Genomic DNA, 17,071 nt, shown 5'->3' with positions numbered 1-17,071 from the left:
TTGTATTTCTAGGTATCTTAGAGGCATGAGTTCTGTATTTTTCTTCTGAAACTTAACTTTGGAAAGAATTCCTTCTTACTTTGCTTACCCACCCTTTACTACCTCCTTCTCACAAAGTTGAAAATAATACCATGTATATTTGTGTTATTGTGAAAGGCCGTTTGAATTTCACAGAAGTAAAACTGAGTCAATATTTAACTTTTACACCTAAGAGAGATTCTAAAGAATATTAGGGAAAGAGGGAAATTATGTAATAGAATTATTTTCTTCAGTGTGTTTGACATCATGGTGGGCAGGATAAGTGAATAAAAATAGTATGCTTCTTGACGTTAATTGTTTTAAGAGGGAGGAAGTCATCTGAGCCCAGATTATTCCCATTGAAACACTTTAGTAGTGGGAAGGCTGAGAAAATGTATATTTGCAAGTTAATTTATATGTCTTGTCACTTCCTATGTTTCCAGATTCATGTCTTGTAAGAAAAGCTTTTAAAAAAAGAAATGGTTTTTTTTTTTTTTAAAGTCAGAGCTGGCATTCATTTCTTGAAGGAAGTACGTATTAAATACAGCCAATGTACAAAGGCACTAAGGTCTTGTTAGCAGGAATAACTGAGATATTAACACATTGGCCGTTGTGGTACCAGACCTAATCTTTTACCTTATGATGGAACGAGAGATTTGAACAGCAATGTTATGAAGAAAAAGTGTTTCAATAGATTTCAGTTCACTTTTTGAAATGGGACCAATGTTGCTTTGAAATTTTGCTAATATGGCAAGTTTGTAAAAAAGTCAATCACTTCTGAATTAAGCAAAGCAAACTTGCAGTTTCTAGTGGGAAAACCTAACATGGAAGCAGATGGCTAGTTTCTCCAAAGATAATAGATAAAAAGAAGGCTTTTTATTTTGTTAACCTCAGAGTTACGGATAGTTTGCTACTTTAAATATGCTTAAGTACAGTAAATACATTTCAAGAAAAGTATATGCAACGTATCACATTCATGGAGCATTATAAATGTTTTATGGTGATCTAGAACTTGGCAGGTGGGACCATGTATTCATCATTTACACTTACATTGCACGTCCTTTGGAGAGAGCCTGAGAGCCTGTGTCAAACTCTGTTGGCAGGGTATAATGACACTTAGGGACACTCTGGCTTTTAAATTTGATCCAATAAGATAAAATCAATACTTTGCATTTTTGTAGCACTTAGTACTTATGAAGTACTTGCACATATGTTATTTGATTTATAATCCTCACTGTTATGCTGTGAAGTGGACGAGGCACCTCATAGGTAAGGGAAAACAGTCTCAGAGGTTAAATGCTTTGCCCCAAGTTTCAGAATTCCTAAGTCTCGGTCTTTTAAATTGCTCAATTGAGAAAACACTTGCATTGTTATTTCTACTATACTGTAGTAATATAGTCACATTAAATGTATTGAGTCAAAAACAAGATTAGTTTTAGAATTAAAATACAAATTTCATAGAGATGTTCATTTGTCATAGGAAATTAATTTAAACTTTTTCCTTTTAGGGCAAATCCAGACAGAACCTTTGACTTGGTGTTGAAAGTGAAATGTCATGCCTCTGAAAATGAAGGTATGTGTCTTCTGTGTTCTGTTATTTGACAAGGTCTCTTTTTTTTGACAGGATCTCATTCTGCTCCTCAGGCTGTGTAGTGGCATGATTGGGGCTCACCGCAACCTCTCCTTTCTGGGCTCAAGTGATCCTCCCACCTCAGCCTCCCTAGAGCTGGAGCTACCAATGCACACCACCATGCTCAGCTAATTTTTGTATATTTTTTTTGGAGACAAGGTTTCACCATGTTACCCAGGCTAGTCTCGAGCTCCTGGGCTCAAGTGATCCACCCACCTTGCCCTCCCAAAGTGTTGGGATTACAGGTGTGAGCCACTGTGCCCGGTCTGTTCTGTTAATTCTTAAAATAATTGATTGAATCTCTCAAAGCAAGTGTTAATATTGTGGGCTGCTGGAACATGATACTAATAGGAAAATAATACTACTAAATGTGTATCTTGCATTGAGTGTCTCAAGTTGCTGGTAATAAAATAGATGTCAAGTCTTTGCCCTGGGATTGTAAAAATCATGAATGTTGTCTGTGCAGCTTGAATTTCAGGTGTCTGTTAAGCCCATATAACTTACAACTCAACTTCACCATTCATTGATAAAGTTATCATTAGTTTTGGTGAAAGGGCGTGTCTTTTCATTTTCTTTCATTCATGTTTGGAAATTTAGTGTATTTTTTTAAACATTAGTGCACATTCTCCTGCTAGTACCAATGGAAGCTACACCGCTTCCCTTCTGATGTTTTCAGAATGCAGAATGCAGACTGAGTAGCCCCTTCTGCTGGATTTACTCCAATAGCACAGCACTTTTGGAGGGAGGTAAAGAATACTGTGAAATTACTTGGAAGGGTTTCAGCTGTCAGTTCTGTACAATTTCCTGAAAAGACGAGAGCATAGTAGTTTAATGTCATGATTTTCATCATTTCCCTCCACTTTTGTCATTTTGTATATTGTGCTTGTGTGTAGTAGGGGGCACAGTTAGCAGACAAGAATAAGGAATATCTTTCCTTGCCTATTTTCTTTTAATGTGTTCTTGCATGCTATATCTTTCTAGATACTTACAGTATATGTCTTTGTGCTTGCTGTGTGCTTAGACCCTGGATAGCATGATGATTAAGCATAGGGGTTTTGTGGAGACTGGTTGGCCATCCTAAAGCCTTGGAGGAAAGTCTGCTGACACTTTTAGCTTCAGAAACTATCCAGCAATTACATACTCAAGTAATTTGGAGGTGCCCACCTCAAAATAGAGAAGCCCAACCCAGTTGTGGTGAAATAGGCATGGCTAATTTTAGTATGAAGTCACACATTGTTGGCTCCACCAGCCCTACTACTGTACTCCTGGTCTGTTTGAACTGCAGCTGTGGTCAGGTTTGTCCATTGGCAAGGAGTGATCCTAGGTTGTAGGGAGCCTTTTCTGGTTGATGAAGTTATCTTTTATTGTCCTGTATGTAGTAAAATTTGTCCATTTGCATTATTTTGAGGCCCAACCAGGTTCTCTTTGAAGAATGGATATATTAGGTAGAATGGATACTCAAATGGATACATTATATTTTCAGCTCCATTTAATTCTGTTCTATAGTGTGTTTATGGTATGAGTTAATCTAAAAAATACCTACCACAACATTACTGAAGGTGTGTGAAGTAATGCTCATCTGATACTGTTTGTAAAGGCATGGCACAGTGACTCACGCCTGTAATCCCCGTACTTTTGGAGACTGAAGTGGACAGATCATTTGAGGCCAGGAGTTCGAGACCAGCCTGACCAATATGGTGAAACCCCATCTCTACTAAAAATACAAAAATTATGCAGGCATGGTGGCCCATGCCTGTAATCCCAGCTACTGGGGAGGCTGAGGCACGAGAATCACTTGAACCAGGGATGTGGAGGTTGCAGTGAGCCAAGATAGCACCACCACACTCCAGCCTGGGTGACCAAGTAAGACTCTGTCTAAAAAAAAAAAAAGTGTATATGTATATATATACACACATACATATGTGTGTGTATATGTATATATATACACACATACATATGTGTGTGTATATGTATATATATACACACATACATATGTGTGTGTATATATGTGTGTATATACATATATATATCTCACACAACAAGCTAATTTCATTTGGAAAATATGGATTCTCTAATTTTACATGTGTGTTAAAGTGATCTTGTTAAAAGATCAATTTGCCTTATATAACACCCAGTCTATGCATGCCTCAGAGATTGTGACCTTTTTATAAAGACTTTTGAGTGGTTTACTCCCTTCTTCGTCTTTTCCTCTTTTCCACTTTTCATGAAATAGTTATTCCAGTTTGTATCTTCTCCTTCTACCCTGCTTTAATATTATACCATGTCTTTTTGCTGTTGTTATTTAAATCACTCTTTTTTAGAAACATCTTCATTTGTATTTGAACAGTTTATGTCTAGCTTGGCAAAGTTGTAAATATGATAAATGGTTAAAGTAAATAATGTTGGCTTCTCTGTCGGCTGCAAATAATCCATTCTATATGGCTAATTGGCAGAAAATTCTAAAGATATTTAAAAAAACTAAACTCAGCCATGTAAGAAGCAGTAACCTCTTTTTTATTGTGACTTAAATAGTATGAACATGGCTAATATTTTCAGATCTAACAAGTAATAACTATAATAAATAATAAATGATAAAATAGTAACTATAAATAATAAAATCAATAACTATAAGAGGGCTATGAAAGTAAATTTTTTTTGCCAAATTGAGAGATTGATGTTTCTGTAATATTTTATCAATGTTCTACTTTATAGCTAAATATTAAATAGAAAATATATACAAATTATTTTAAAAGTTATTGGAATCCTCCTATTTAACTGTTAGTACCTATTTGTTTTAATGAGGCTCTGATATGTGCTTGTTTAAGGTATGATAATTTTTTTTTTGCTAACATTAAATGAGCATGGGTGAAATTCTTAAATAGTAATAGACTTGGAAAACAAAATATATAAGTTAGGTTGCTTTGGAGTACAAACATAAGGTTGGTTTAAATAATAGAGAATAGAGAAACTTGATATAGTTCATACAAGAAGTCATCAAACATCCAGGTGCTTTCTGCTTCTCATTTCTGCCACTCACAGTAATGGTGTCATTGGAGGGCTTAGATTCCTTGTGGTTATAAGACTGTCAGTGGAAGTTGGAACTCTGCTTTTTCGTTTGTGACTCTGGGGGTGACAGACACTGGCTTTAAATTTCTCTATTTAGAGTCAGAAAGTTTCTTTTTCCAAATCCCCTAGAAAGTCTTTCCTTAGATCCTGGTAGCCTAAGTTGGCATGGGCCTGACAATTCCTGAAATTATCACTGGTAGGGTAGAGGTAGAGGGGTGGGTGGCAAGATTGATTTATTTAAATTGGCAATGAATAGATGTTGAGAAATCAATTAAAATGCCTTTGTTAAAAAACTCTCAGAATATTTACTTTTTGATGACTGATCAAATAGAAAATATATTTAGAGTAAATTTGGTTTATACTAAGATTGGTGATACTATGTTAAGGTATTTGGCATGCTTCTCTTGTTCATTTTTAATGGATAAGTCTAAATGCTTTCATTTATCCTGAATAACTTAGATAAGTATCTTCAAAGACAGGTTGTTAATTAAATGTTAGTTAACAGTGTGAAATGACATTAGCTTTTAAAACATGACTTGATAAAACTCTTCTGGTAAGATTGTGATGTTTATCTGACCTACTGCCATTTGTATTTGTTTCAGAGGCATAATGTTGATTTTTTTTTTTGAGAACAACATTTCAGAACATTCTGGAAAATAGCTTGTTAGTTTCATATGGAGCACTCTACAAATCTAAAAAAATGCCATGAGAGGGGTTGGTAGTATTTCCCTATAGTGTCCCCTATGTGTTAGTAGAATTTGTTCTGATGGTGTCTGACAGACTGGTTGTGACTTTTTTTTTTTTTTTTTGGTGGAGGTTTCCCTGGCAGAACAACCTCCCAGTAACTTCTGCTCCAGCTGTCCAAGAGTGAAGTGCCAAAATTGAGATCTTAATGCTCTTCCTGGTAGATCTCCAAGATAATTGCTAGTGTTCTTCTTTTTGTTGTCTGTCTTTCTTCCAGCAGGCAGGGAAGTACAGCCAGCAGTGATGGCCTGTCCTCAATTCTGTTAACAGAAGTCATTGTTACCATACTGTCCCCACCTTCCCCAAAGTGACTTAATCTTCAGGGAAATGAAAAGTAACTTTTCGTCAATAAAAGATTGGGGATGCCTCTAAGCATTTCTCTTCTGGGAAGTGGCCTTGGTACTCTAGCTTTCTCTTTTTTTATTTTGTTGATAGTTTATTCCAAGTAGTAATAGGAGCAGTAGTAGGGGGAGGAGGAGGAGGAGGAGGAGGAAAAGGAGGAGGAGGAGGAAAAGGAGGAGGAGGAGGAAAAGGAGGAGGAGGAGCAGCAGCTGCAGCAGCTAGTATGTCGTACTTTTTCTGTGCTGGGCACAATTCTGGGTATTTTTCATGTACTAACTATTTAAGCCTCACAAAAATCTTATGATATAGGAAGTGCTTGTTTCCATTTGGCACATGAAGAAACTGAATGAAGAACAGAGAAATGATGAAACTTGCCCAGGGTAGTCTGTCCAGAGTCTATATTTTAACTGCTGCTTTGTTGCCTCCCATTGCATAGTGACTTCATGTGTATAGGTGGTTTTATCATGTGAGGAAATATTTGAGTATAAGCTGTATGTGATACAAGTAATTTTTTCCAAATGGGAATACAGTATGTTCCCTAAAATTAATGAATCCAATGTAATCCCACCTAAAACAATTATTGAGTTTTTTCTTTGTGATTGCAGACCCTAACTCATTCTATTTCCCTCCCTATCACTTTTCATTTTTAGGATTTGCATCTTCATATTTAGTGAATCTTTGATCTAATAGTTCTGGCTATTTAATAGTAGTTTTAAAACATCTTTAGCAAGTCTTGTTTTCTTTATTCCTATCTTTTTACCTAGAACAGTTTCTCTTAGGAACAAATTCTTCTTTGCTACCAGCTTTCTACTTTGATTTGCCTATCCAACCAGTATCGAATTATCAATTTTTTTTAAGTATATTGGTGTTACTTAAAGTATGTATCTGATTAATTAACAGTGAGGTGTGAACAACTGATAGCTTTCAGGGAAACATTTATTTTTATTTTTTATTGTGTATTTTTAAGGGAACATTTTATTTTTAAAGAAAACTTTGTAAACTCAAATCAATTAAAAAGAAGCAATGTTTTAATGGAAAGATCTGTTGACTAAGGGTCAAATGTACCTGTAACTGCCAAATTCTGGTTTCCTTTTACCATTTTTCCACCATATGTATTGATACTCTTGTAATTGTGATTAACAACTTTAGTAAGTGTATATTTAGTCAGAGTATTAATTCAGTGAACTTCATAAAGACTTGTTTTTGTTGCTTAAAGTGCCTAGTTAATGAACTAAAGCTATAATGTCATGGTTTCAGAACCGTATTTTTCAATTTATTTTCTCTGATTAGGCTTCCAGTTAGATGTTCTACATAAGGAATAATAGAAACTGTTTATTTGGCATTTATAGTATGTCAGAAAATGTGCCAAGAGCCTACAGCTTCCATTTATCTTCACTTCAACTATAAAATTTACAGACTGTTATTGTTTTCAAAACATAAGGAAATTGAGGCTCAGAAAGGTTCAGTAACTTGCCCAAAGCACACAAACTTAAGAGGTAAGACTAGGATTTGAACCTGTGTCTAGTACTAGAGCCTGAGCTCTTAACAATTATGCTGTGCTACCTTTAGAACAGTCATATTTTTCTAATAGCAGTGAAATCTTCTGCAGCAACTTTAAAAAGCCACTCGTCTTAGCAAATCCCTGATTCTAGGCTTGGTCAGAATTGTTGTGATACTCTTAACAGACATCAGAAGAAGAGCTTAAACACCATAGGAAGTATTCAGACCTCTCATTCCTTCAGTGAGTGTTTCTGAGTGCCAATTGTGTGTCATGCACAGATTAAATGCAATTAAGATGGCATTCTTGAAGGAGAAGTGTCAATTTCAAGTCAATAATTATAAGAGTAGTAAAGGCTGTGGTAGAGGTTGTATAGTGCATATAGCACTGAAGTACGAAGAAGGCACCTAACTCAGCCCAGTGCTTAGGGAACAGTAGAGGAGTGGGGAGATCTTGAGGTAGTTGTGAGGTAATGGAGAGACAATTGGGTGTCAGGTGGTTATCTTTTTCTAAAGTTAATTGGAGTTTTACTTCATATTCTAAATCTTGTGTGAATAATTAAGAGTAATTTGCTTTTGGTATAAATAGTTGCATCTGATGAAGAAGGTAAAGACTCTCTCTGTTACAGTGTAACTTGCCTTGACAGGGGATTGTTGCGTTTAATTTTGTTTACTCAGAGCCTAAAACAGTGTCTGACCCGTAATATGTGCTCAGTGAATATTTGTTGAATTGTTAAACTGATAAAGGTACTCAGATGGATTTTAAAGAAAAGGAATGGAAATTGTGTAGAGTATTATGGGCTTAATAATTGTTGCTAAATTCCTTTCTTTTTTAAAAAAAGTATAATTACAGTATTAAACAGGTAAGATTTGTTAAAGTGAAGCTTCAGAAATTTAAAAAAAATATGTAAAAAGAAGTGACAAAATTATAACTCACTGCAGCCTCGAACTGGGCTCAAGGGATCCTCCTGCCTCAGTCTTCTGAGTAGCCAGTATTACAGGCGTATGTCACCATGTCTGGCTAATTTTTACATTTTTTGTACAGGTGGGTTCTCATTCTGTTGTGGAGGCTGGTCTTGAGCTCCTGACCTCAAGTAATCCTCCTGCCTTGGCCTCCCAAAGTGCTGGATTACAGGTGTGAGCTACTGCCAAGCTGGTAGATGTCCTTACAAGGTGGTGATTTTATCTTTTTTCCAGAAGAGGGATTGTTGGGTCCTATAGTAGTTCAGCAGAAGAATGGATGAAGAAAATGTGGTGTGTATACATATATGCAATGGAATATTATTCAGCCTTAAAAAGGGGTAGATAATGCCGTCTGCTATAACATAGATGGGCCTGGAGTACATTATGCTAAATGAAACACATTAGACTCAGGAAGAACAATGTTGCATTATCTCACTTATATGTAGAATATATATTTTTAAATACTCAGATACACAGAGATAGAGAATGAAACGGTGGTTACCATGGTTGGGGGTAGAGGAAATGAGGCAAGGTAGGTCAAAGGATACAAAATAGCAGATATATAGGATGGACAAGTCTAGAGATCCAATGTGCAATGTGAAGACCAAAGTTAATAAAATTGTATTGTGTTAGGGATTTTTATTAAATAAATGGATTTTAGCTGCTCCTTTCACAAAGAGGTATATGAGATGATAGATGCGTTAATTGACTTCACTATAGCAACCATTTTACTACCTATATGTATTTCATCATGTTGGGCACCTCAAATAAGCACGATACAATTTTATTTAAAAAGCATGGTGGCGGGCGCCTGTAGTCTCAGCTACTCAGGAGGCTGAGCCTGGAGAATGGCGTGAACCCGGGAGGCAGAGCTTGCAGTCAGCCGAGATCAGGCCACTGCACTCCTGTCTGGGCAACAGAGTGAGACTGTCTCAAAAAAGAAAAAAAAAAGTTGCTGACTAATACGCCTTTTGGAGTCTGTCTCGTGGAAGTTATAGTCTGTCTCGTGCTCTGTCTTTATTGTCCTGATTTATGTTGTTTACTGGATTTCAGGCTTTTAAGGACAAGTACCTCTTTGAATCTTTTGCAGATTTGGGGATTACTTGAATGGTGTTCGATGATTACTTGCTAAGTTATATTGTTATTAAAGTGAAATTAGTAAAAGATTGTTCTGATTATCAATACTTATTGAAGGTTTCTTAAATCTTAAAAAAATTTGAACATAAAGAACTTTGAAAGCTTGCTGATTTTTGTCATCACAAGCAATGGGCACTTTATTTTAAAAAAAACTTTTTTTTTTTTTTTTAATAGAGCTGTTGAAAAAACCACAAACTGTAACTTTGTAGGCAGAACTGGTAAAGATCAAGATAGAACCTTTTCCTTTTTCAGTTCCTTCTTAATTATCAGTTGAATCTGAAGAAAAGCACACAACAACCAGTTTAGTTCATCTGATAGCCTTCTGTGGATATATATGATTCTAGAAATTACTCATTAAATAATTTTATCTTGGTTTGATAGCAGAAATGCACCAGCATGAGGTTGTGTTTAGTATTCAAATTTACTATTAACTAGAATTAAGCAGTCCTTTAAAATTTTAATCACGTGGGTAGTTATAAAAACTTAGCTGACTTTTATTTTCTTAAGATTATCATCAAATTAATTAGAACTTATTTGAAATTAACTTATATGTTTATACAGAAAACATGGTTCAAATGAAACCCAAATAAGTTCAAATGTGTTTTAATACATGAGAACATCATATGTCCTCAAGGTCTATGCATTAAAATTATAGGTGCCCTTAAACTTGGATAGAAGTGGTTCAGAAAGGATTCTTTTTTTTTTCTTCAAGATTCCAGCGTATTTTAGATATGATATTTGGAAGAGGAAGTAATATAATATTTAGAAAATATTTTTGAGGGTCTTCATCATTTTTTACTCATATATAAATTAAAAGAGCAATTTCTATTTAATAATTATAAGCAGCTAATGAAGTTAATTTTTTTGGTTTTTAGAAAATGTCTTTAAAAATTTTTTTTGTTCTTATTACTTCAAGACTTGAGAACTAAGTTTTTGAGTCTTAGTTTTACTATGAAATGTGTGATTTTGTTGATGAATACCTACAGAGTAATCACTGACAATAAGGAGCAGCACAATTTCATCAAGATTATGTGTTGGTTCTGTTCACTATGTACAGGTTTAGACATGTTAGAGAAGAAATAATAAGCTGAGAACTGTTATGTACGAAAATACTAGCTTCCAACTTTTAATGGTTACAATAGTGTTTGTTAGGGACATTGAATATATACCCTAAACAGTGGACATATTGAAATGGAAAGCTAGTTGAAAGACATTTTAATTTGTAAATATTTGCCTCATTTTAGCTTAATAGTTGAAGACATAAATGAATCCACAGTCTAATGTTTAACATATGTCATTGTTCTAAATTTTGCCTTTGATAGAGCTGATATAGCTGTTTAAAATTCATTGTAAAACCTATTATGAAACCATTGACTAATAGTTTACTCTCCTTGGGGGATTATAAAGTCTTTTGGTAATTTTTTTTTTTTTTTTGAGACAAGGTACACTCTGTTGCCCAGGCTGAAGTGCAGTGGCATGATCTTGGCTCACTGCAACTTCCACCTCTTGGGCTCACTGTGATTTTCCCACCTCAGCCTCCCAGGTAGCTGGGATTACAGGTACATGCCACCATGCCCAACTAATTTTTGTAGCGATGGGGTTTTGCTATTTTGCCCAGACTGGTGTTGAACTCCTGAACTCAAGTGACCTGCCTATCTTAGCCTCCCAAAGTGCTGGGATTACAGGTGTGAGCCACTATGCCTGGCCGGTAATTTTTTGATTCATTTCCCTCAGTAATTGTCCAGATTAACAATGACTTTTGTTTATAAATGGATATGGAAAGAAAGAGAGGAGATGGCATTCATATCAAGTTTTCTACCTTAAACCTTGCATCACTTACTATTTTCTTGTGATCTACTCAAAATATTGATGAAAGCATTAAAAATGTTCGAAGTCACTGAACACTTCTGGAATGCCTTCCAAATCATCAAGATTAGAATTGCCTTCTAGTTATCCTATACATTTTAAGATGGCTTACACTTTACATTTTCAGGGTATCTTAGTTCTTCAAAAATGTATAATTTACACTGTGTTTAATATATATGACAGACTAAACATATAATTTAAATTTTTTTTTTTTTTTTTTTTTTTTTTTGAGACGGGAGTCTGGCTCTGCCACCCAGGCTAGAGTGCAGTGGCCGGATCTCAGCTCACTGCAAGCTCCGCCTCCCGGGTTTACGCCATTCTCCTGCCTCAGCCTCCCAAGTAGCTGGGACTACAGATGCCTACCACCATGCCCGGCTAGTTTTTTGTATTTTTTAGTAGAGACAGGGTTTCACCGTGTTAACTAGGATGGTCTTGATCTCCTGACCTCGTGATCCGCCCGTCTTGGCCTCCCAAAGTGCTGGGATTATAGGCTTGAGCCACCGCGCCCGGCCTTTAAATTTATTTTAAAACAATTTTAAGTATGATTAAAGTTGATCTTTTTAAGATATGGCTGAATTGGTCAAAACACAAAAGGTATTTATGTATTGCTGTTAAGGGATTTTTCAATCTCATTCTGAGTGAAAACTTAATTTAAAAGCTGGGTTTGAGTGGAGTAGATTGAGGGTGCTTTTGCCTGGTTTACGGGGAAGAGGTGAATAATTTGCTGCTCTCTAAGAGGTATCTTTCTCCCACATACTTATTTTTAACCCAGAAGGATGTAAGTGTTGAATTTTCTCCAAATAAAGGGGAGACCAAAGGTCCTGTCTTCTGCTTGTGGGATCTGTAACCAGAAACTTGGCCCAAAGTTTGCAGCTTCATCTGCATGAAGGTGGTGCAGATACTTTCATTTTGGAATTTGTATTTTTGCCTTGTTTCACTTTTATCTTCAATGTATTTGGCATCTATTTTTTCATTCATTAGATGTTTAATATTTTTATATTACTTTAAAATGTTTTAGCTTAATTCTTTAGTTTTTAATTTTACTTTTAATTGTATTTTGCTTCTTTTTATTGTTTTATATTAATTTCTTTTATTTGGTTTTTAAAAAGTTTTTATTTTTAAGAGAAGTATGTAAGGCCGGGTATGGTGGCTCACACCTGTAATCCTAGCACTTTGGGAGGCTGAGGTAGGTGGATCACATGAGGCCAGGAGTTCAAGACCAGCCTGGGCAACATGTGAAACCCCGTCTCTGCCAAAAAATACAAAAGTTAGTCTGGTGTGGTGGCGTGCACCTGCAGTCCCCAGCTATTTGGGAGGCTGAGGCAGGAGAATTGCTTGAACCTGGAAGGTGGAGGTTGCAGTGAGCCGACATCACACCACTGTACTTCGGCCTGGGCGACAGAGAGAGACTCCATCTCAAAAAAAAAAAAAAAAAAAAAATTAATGAAATACTCTCTATTCTTTGGGAAAAGTTGTGCTTTTTCTTGTTCTAATTAGTGTGCCCTTTGAAGCTTTTTCCTTTTTAGTGAAGAAACAAGGAGAGAGAATATCATAAGATGCAGCAGACACATTCTAATAAAACTAATACTTACGCTTTGATGGACTGTGAATAGGTAATTAAATCTCTGTTTCAAGGTGAACAGGAGTAATAGTTTTGATGCCATGATTTTCTAAAAGCCTGAACTCTGGAATCCTCTTACAGATAAGACAGATATTTTACCTGTTAGAGATCATGGTGGAATGGGAAGATACTGGACCGAGAGTTGAAACATAGCTCTTGGTACTGGCTTCATCACTTGTTAGATGTCTGACTTTGATCAAGTCCTTTAAATTTTATTACTTTCATTTTTCACATTTGTAAAATATTTGCACTGCATATCTCTAATTGTTATGAGAGTCAAATACATAGTAGCATGAGAATGCTTCATAGATTGCACCATGTAGATATAAGCTTTTATTTGGTTTCTGGGTTGTGGTTGTTAGCCGTATGAAAAAAGGTATGATCACTTCAACAGAAATTGTTAGTAAAAAGCTTTCCTCCTATTTTGATGTATGTGATCAATCTGGAAGATAGAAATGCTAAAGAAAGGTCACATAGTAACTTCCAAGTCCCCTCTTTAATGTTGCAGAAGTGTCAGGAACAAGGAGGATAGAAGACACTAACATATTTTGCACTGTGATTAGTGAATTTCACTTTGAAAAGGATATTTAGCAGAGAGTAAGTTTGTAGTACCAAATCTGACAGCATCGATATAAAGATTTGGTGAGATGTAGAGAGGTCAAACAGGAGTTGAAAATTACAATGTGACTTTTCTTTAGCATTCCTTTCTTCCAAATTTTTCACGTATACAACCTCAGCAGCAAAGTGAGAATTCCATATATGTGTAAGTTTTCAAATTTCTAAGAACTAATATTTTTAAGCTTGAAAGTTGTTAGAATAGAAATAACATTGGGCTTATATCCTCGAAGGAATGATGATGAGCTAAGATTAAAGATGTTGTTACACAAGTGTAGGGTCCTCAAAGGAAATATTAGTTGAGTGGCATGGTGTAATTGGTTGTGAGGTCTGTGTAAACCAAAACTAAGTATTGCAACTTGTGAATGATTAAAAAATACAGAAAATTCAAGGCTATCTTGTTGGTGACATTTGAATTCCTACATAACTTTCTTGAGTGAATGCTAAATTTAAGTCCAGAAATTATCCTTGAAGCAAGATTCCGTTATGTCATTGATATAAATCTCCTTTTTATAGGTAATTTAATCATGTTGATGAAGTTTATATTTTGTTGAATTTATGTAAGACCTTTCTGTAGATTCCTGAGTTCTCAATAACAGTGTTTCTTAATTTTAGTTATAACACATAGAAAATGACAGTATTTGTATGGTACTTCTGGGCAAATGGACTTCATGCAATGATAGGAGGTAAATGACCTGGGGTCTCCTAGGGTTGAGGGGATCAATATGTTCTTATTTCTTCTTACCCATTAGAGAGGCACAGGCTGGGATGTTCTCTTTATGGTTTCTTTGGTGAGACTGGCTTTTTATTCACTGCTTTTGTTCACTGTTGTTCTATGCTGCTAGGTAGGATGGCAGAACTCTAGAGTTAGATTAGAGTTAGAAATTGGGTTGGCGTTCCAGTTGAACCACTCTGAGCCTGTTTCTTTGTCTTAAAATGAGAACAGTTATGATCCCCCTTCTCTTTCTTCTGTAAACGTGTAATGATCAATAGAGATAATAAATTATATGACTATGTTTTTAAATAGATGGTTATTTTTAATATAATTTAAGCAAACTGCAGATACATCTCTTTTGTCACTTGCAAGAATAAATAGATTCTTTTGTTTTATATACATACATGTGTCTGTGTATATATATAGTGTGTATATATATAAATATATTTAATATATAATGGCATAGTGTCACAGTATATCAGTGAGGGCTTCTGACTCCAAAGCTAGGAGAGAGAATTGCAAAATTTCACAATGGCAATAAAAATTAAGGATTATGAGAGATGTATTAAGGATTATGAGAGATGTATTATATTTATGCAAATATTTCTTTCCCTTTCAGGTGTAGTATTTTCTTTAATAATGATTAATTCTCATTGTGGGTTCCGATAATTATTACACATAAGTATCTAATGTTCATCTGTTTTAATGAATTTTTTTTAATAAAAGGGATAATGAATAAAATTTATTATTAGTTTATTATTAGTGACCCATGTTTTTCTGAAAGTCTGGCTATTTATGCCATTGTTTTCCCTAAATAATAAATTTAATTGTTTAATGGAAGCATATTCTTTTTTTTTTTGAGATGGAGACTTGCTTTGTCTCCCAGTCTGGAGTGCGGTGGCATGATATTGGCTCACTGTAACTACTGCCTCCTGGGTTCAAGCGATTCTCTTGCCTCAGCCTTCTGAGTAGCTGGGATTATAGGCGCATGCCATCACACCCGGCTAATTTTTGTATTTTTAGTAGGGATGGGATTTCGCTTTGTTGGCCAGGCTGGTCTTGAACTCCTGACCTCAAGTAATCTGCCCACCGCCTCCTCCCAGAGTGCTGGGATTAGAGGCCTGAGCCACCATGCCCAGCCTAATGGAAGCACATTCTAATTGTTGGAAAAACATTTAGGAACAAACGGCGTCTGGCCTGGTAGACTAAAATCCACAGAGGAACAAGTGAATATATTAATTCTATCAGTCTGTTAGCTAATCAAAATATTCTATTCCTTAATTCTTCTTTCCTAGACTCTATGTGTAGGATAATCCTTGGCACTCTTAATGAAGAACTAGTCTGATGCTATTGGTGAAAAATATTTTTTGGTTTTACTATACATTGTGTATATTTCCCTATACTTTTAAACGTACAGATATTTTATTCTCCATGTGACCACTTTGTAACTACTGATATGGGTTGGCTCTGTGTCCCCACCCAAATCTCATCTTGTTGCTCCCATAATTCCCACATGTTGTGGGAGGGACCTGCTGGGAGATGACTGAATCCTGGGAACAGGTCTTTTCTGTGCTGTTCTTGTGATAGTAAATGGGTCTCACGAGATCTGATGGTTTTAAAAATGGGAGTTTCTCTGCGCAAGCTCTCTCTTTGCCTGCTACCATCCACAGAAGGTGTGACTTGCTCCTCCTTGCCTTCCACCATGGTTATGAGGCCTCCCCAGCCTTGTGGAACTGTAAGTCCAATAAACCTCTTTCTTTTGTAAATTGCCCAGTCTTGGGTATGTTTTTATCAGCAGTGTGAAAACAGACTAATACAACTACTTCTCCATTTATTTGATTTTTTTAAAAATGGAAATTCTTATTAGTTTAAGCTTATTTTATTTCCTTATTATCTGCATATATTTCTTCACATATTTTCTCTTTACTAGTTTTCTTCCCATTTTTAAAAGTCTGATCCTTTCTTCTTTTGTTTTGGCATCCCGTACCATTGTATTTTTTTTTTTCTGTTGGGCAGTATGCTACTCTTAAGGGTATACTACCAATATTAATAATTTAGATACTTCCACTACTAATAATTTAGAAAGTATTTTGAGAAAGTATTTTTCATATGAATTATTTATTTGATTCTCATACCCATCTTTTGATAGGATGTATATTTGTATTCCTATTTTACATTTGAGGAAAGTGGAGCACAGAAAAGTGAGGGACCAGGCTGATACATGTAACTGGCAGACTTGAACCAAGATTTCAACTCTAAAACCCACACTTTTTCCAGTAAACTTCAATTTTATATCAGATAAGTATAGTGACTTGAGAGACTTGCCTCGAATTACAGATTCAAGTGAATGATTTCTTTAGGTAGAATGAAATTTTTCTTTGCTAGGAGAAATTGGAAGTTAGGGTAGCCAAATACTGTTAGTATGTGTCTGTGTATGTATGCCTATGTATGTGTATGAGTGTAAATACCTTTATGTTTTATCAAAAGCGTCAGGCCCATTGCAAAAGATTCAAACAGAAGAAGAAAATAACACGAAGAGACTAGAATTCTATCACCCAGAGAATATAATGGGTAATATTTTGTTGAACAATCTGTTACACATCTCTATATGAATATATTTGCATTAATATGCATTTTCCATAAACTGATTCATCTGTTCATGGTATCCTATTATCTGACCATTACCAATTGATAATTTGTTATGAACATCTTCCTGTGTCTGAAAATAGATCTACTGTATCAGTTTTTTTTTTTTTGAGACAGAGTCTCCCTTTGTTGCCCAGGCTGGAGTGTGGTGGCTCGATCTTGGCTTACTGCACCCTTTGCCTCCTGAGTTCAAGTGGTTCTCATGCCTCAG

At 35.5% G+C, this 17,071-nt stretch overlaps 1 protein-coding gene across 1 annotated transcript in view; it reads left to right on the top strand.

Moving 5' to 3' along the window:
* DENND1B (DENN/MADD domain containing 1B) overlaps positions 1-17,071 on the top strand; it is a 273,857-nt gene that overhangs the window by 1,216 nt on the left and 255,570 nt on the right. Inside the window, exon 2 of the mRNA XM_011931685.1 lies at positions 1,527-1,591. Within this exon, the coding sequence (XP_011787075.1) occupies positions 1,574-1,591 (18 nt within the window). The 5' untranslated portion in view covers positions 1,527-1,573. The remainder of the gene's footprint in view (positions 1-1,526; positions 1,592-17,071) is intronic.

This window comes from Colobus angolensis, unplaced genomic scaffold, assembly GCF_000951035.1.
Source record: "Colobus angolensis palliatus isolate OR3802 unplaced genomic scaffold, Cang.pa_1.0 Scaffold91, whole genome shotgun sequence".
In the NCBI taxonomy this organism is placed as follows: domain Eukaryota; kingdom Metazoa; phylum Chordata; class Mammalia; order Primates; family Cercopithecidae; genus Colobus; species Colobus angolensis.
Note: the sequence above shows the minus strand (reverse complement) of the source record. Positions and strands in the feature narration are given on the sequence as shown.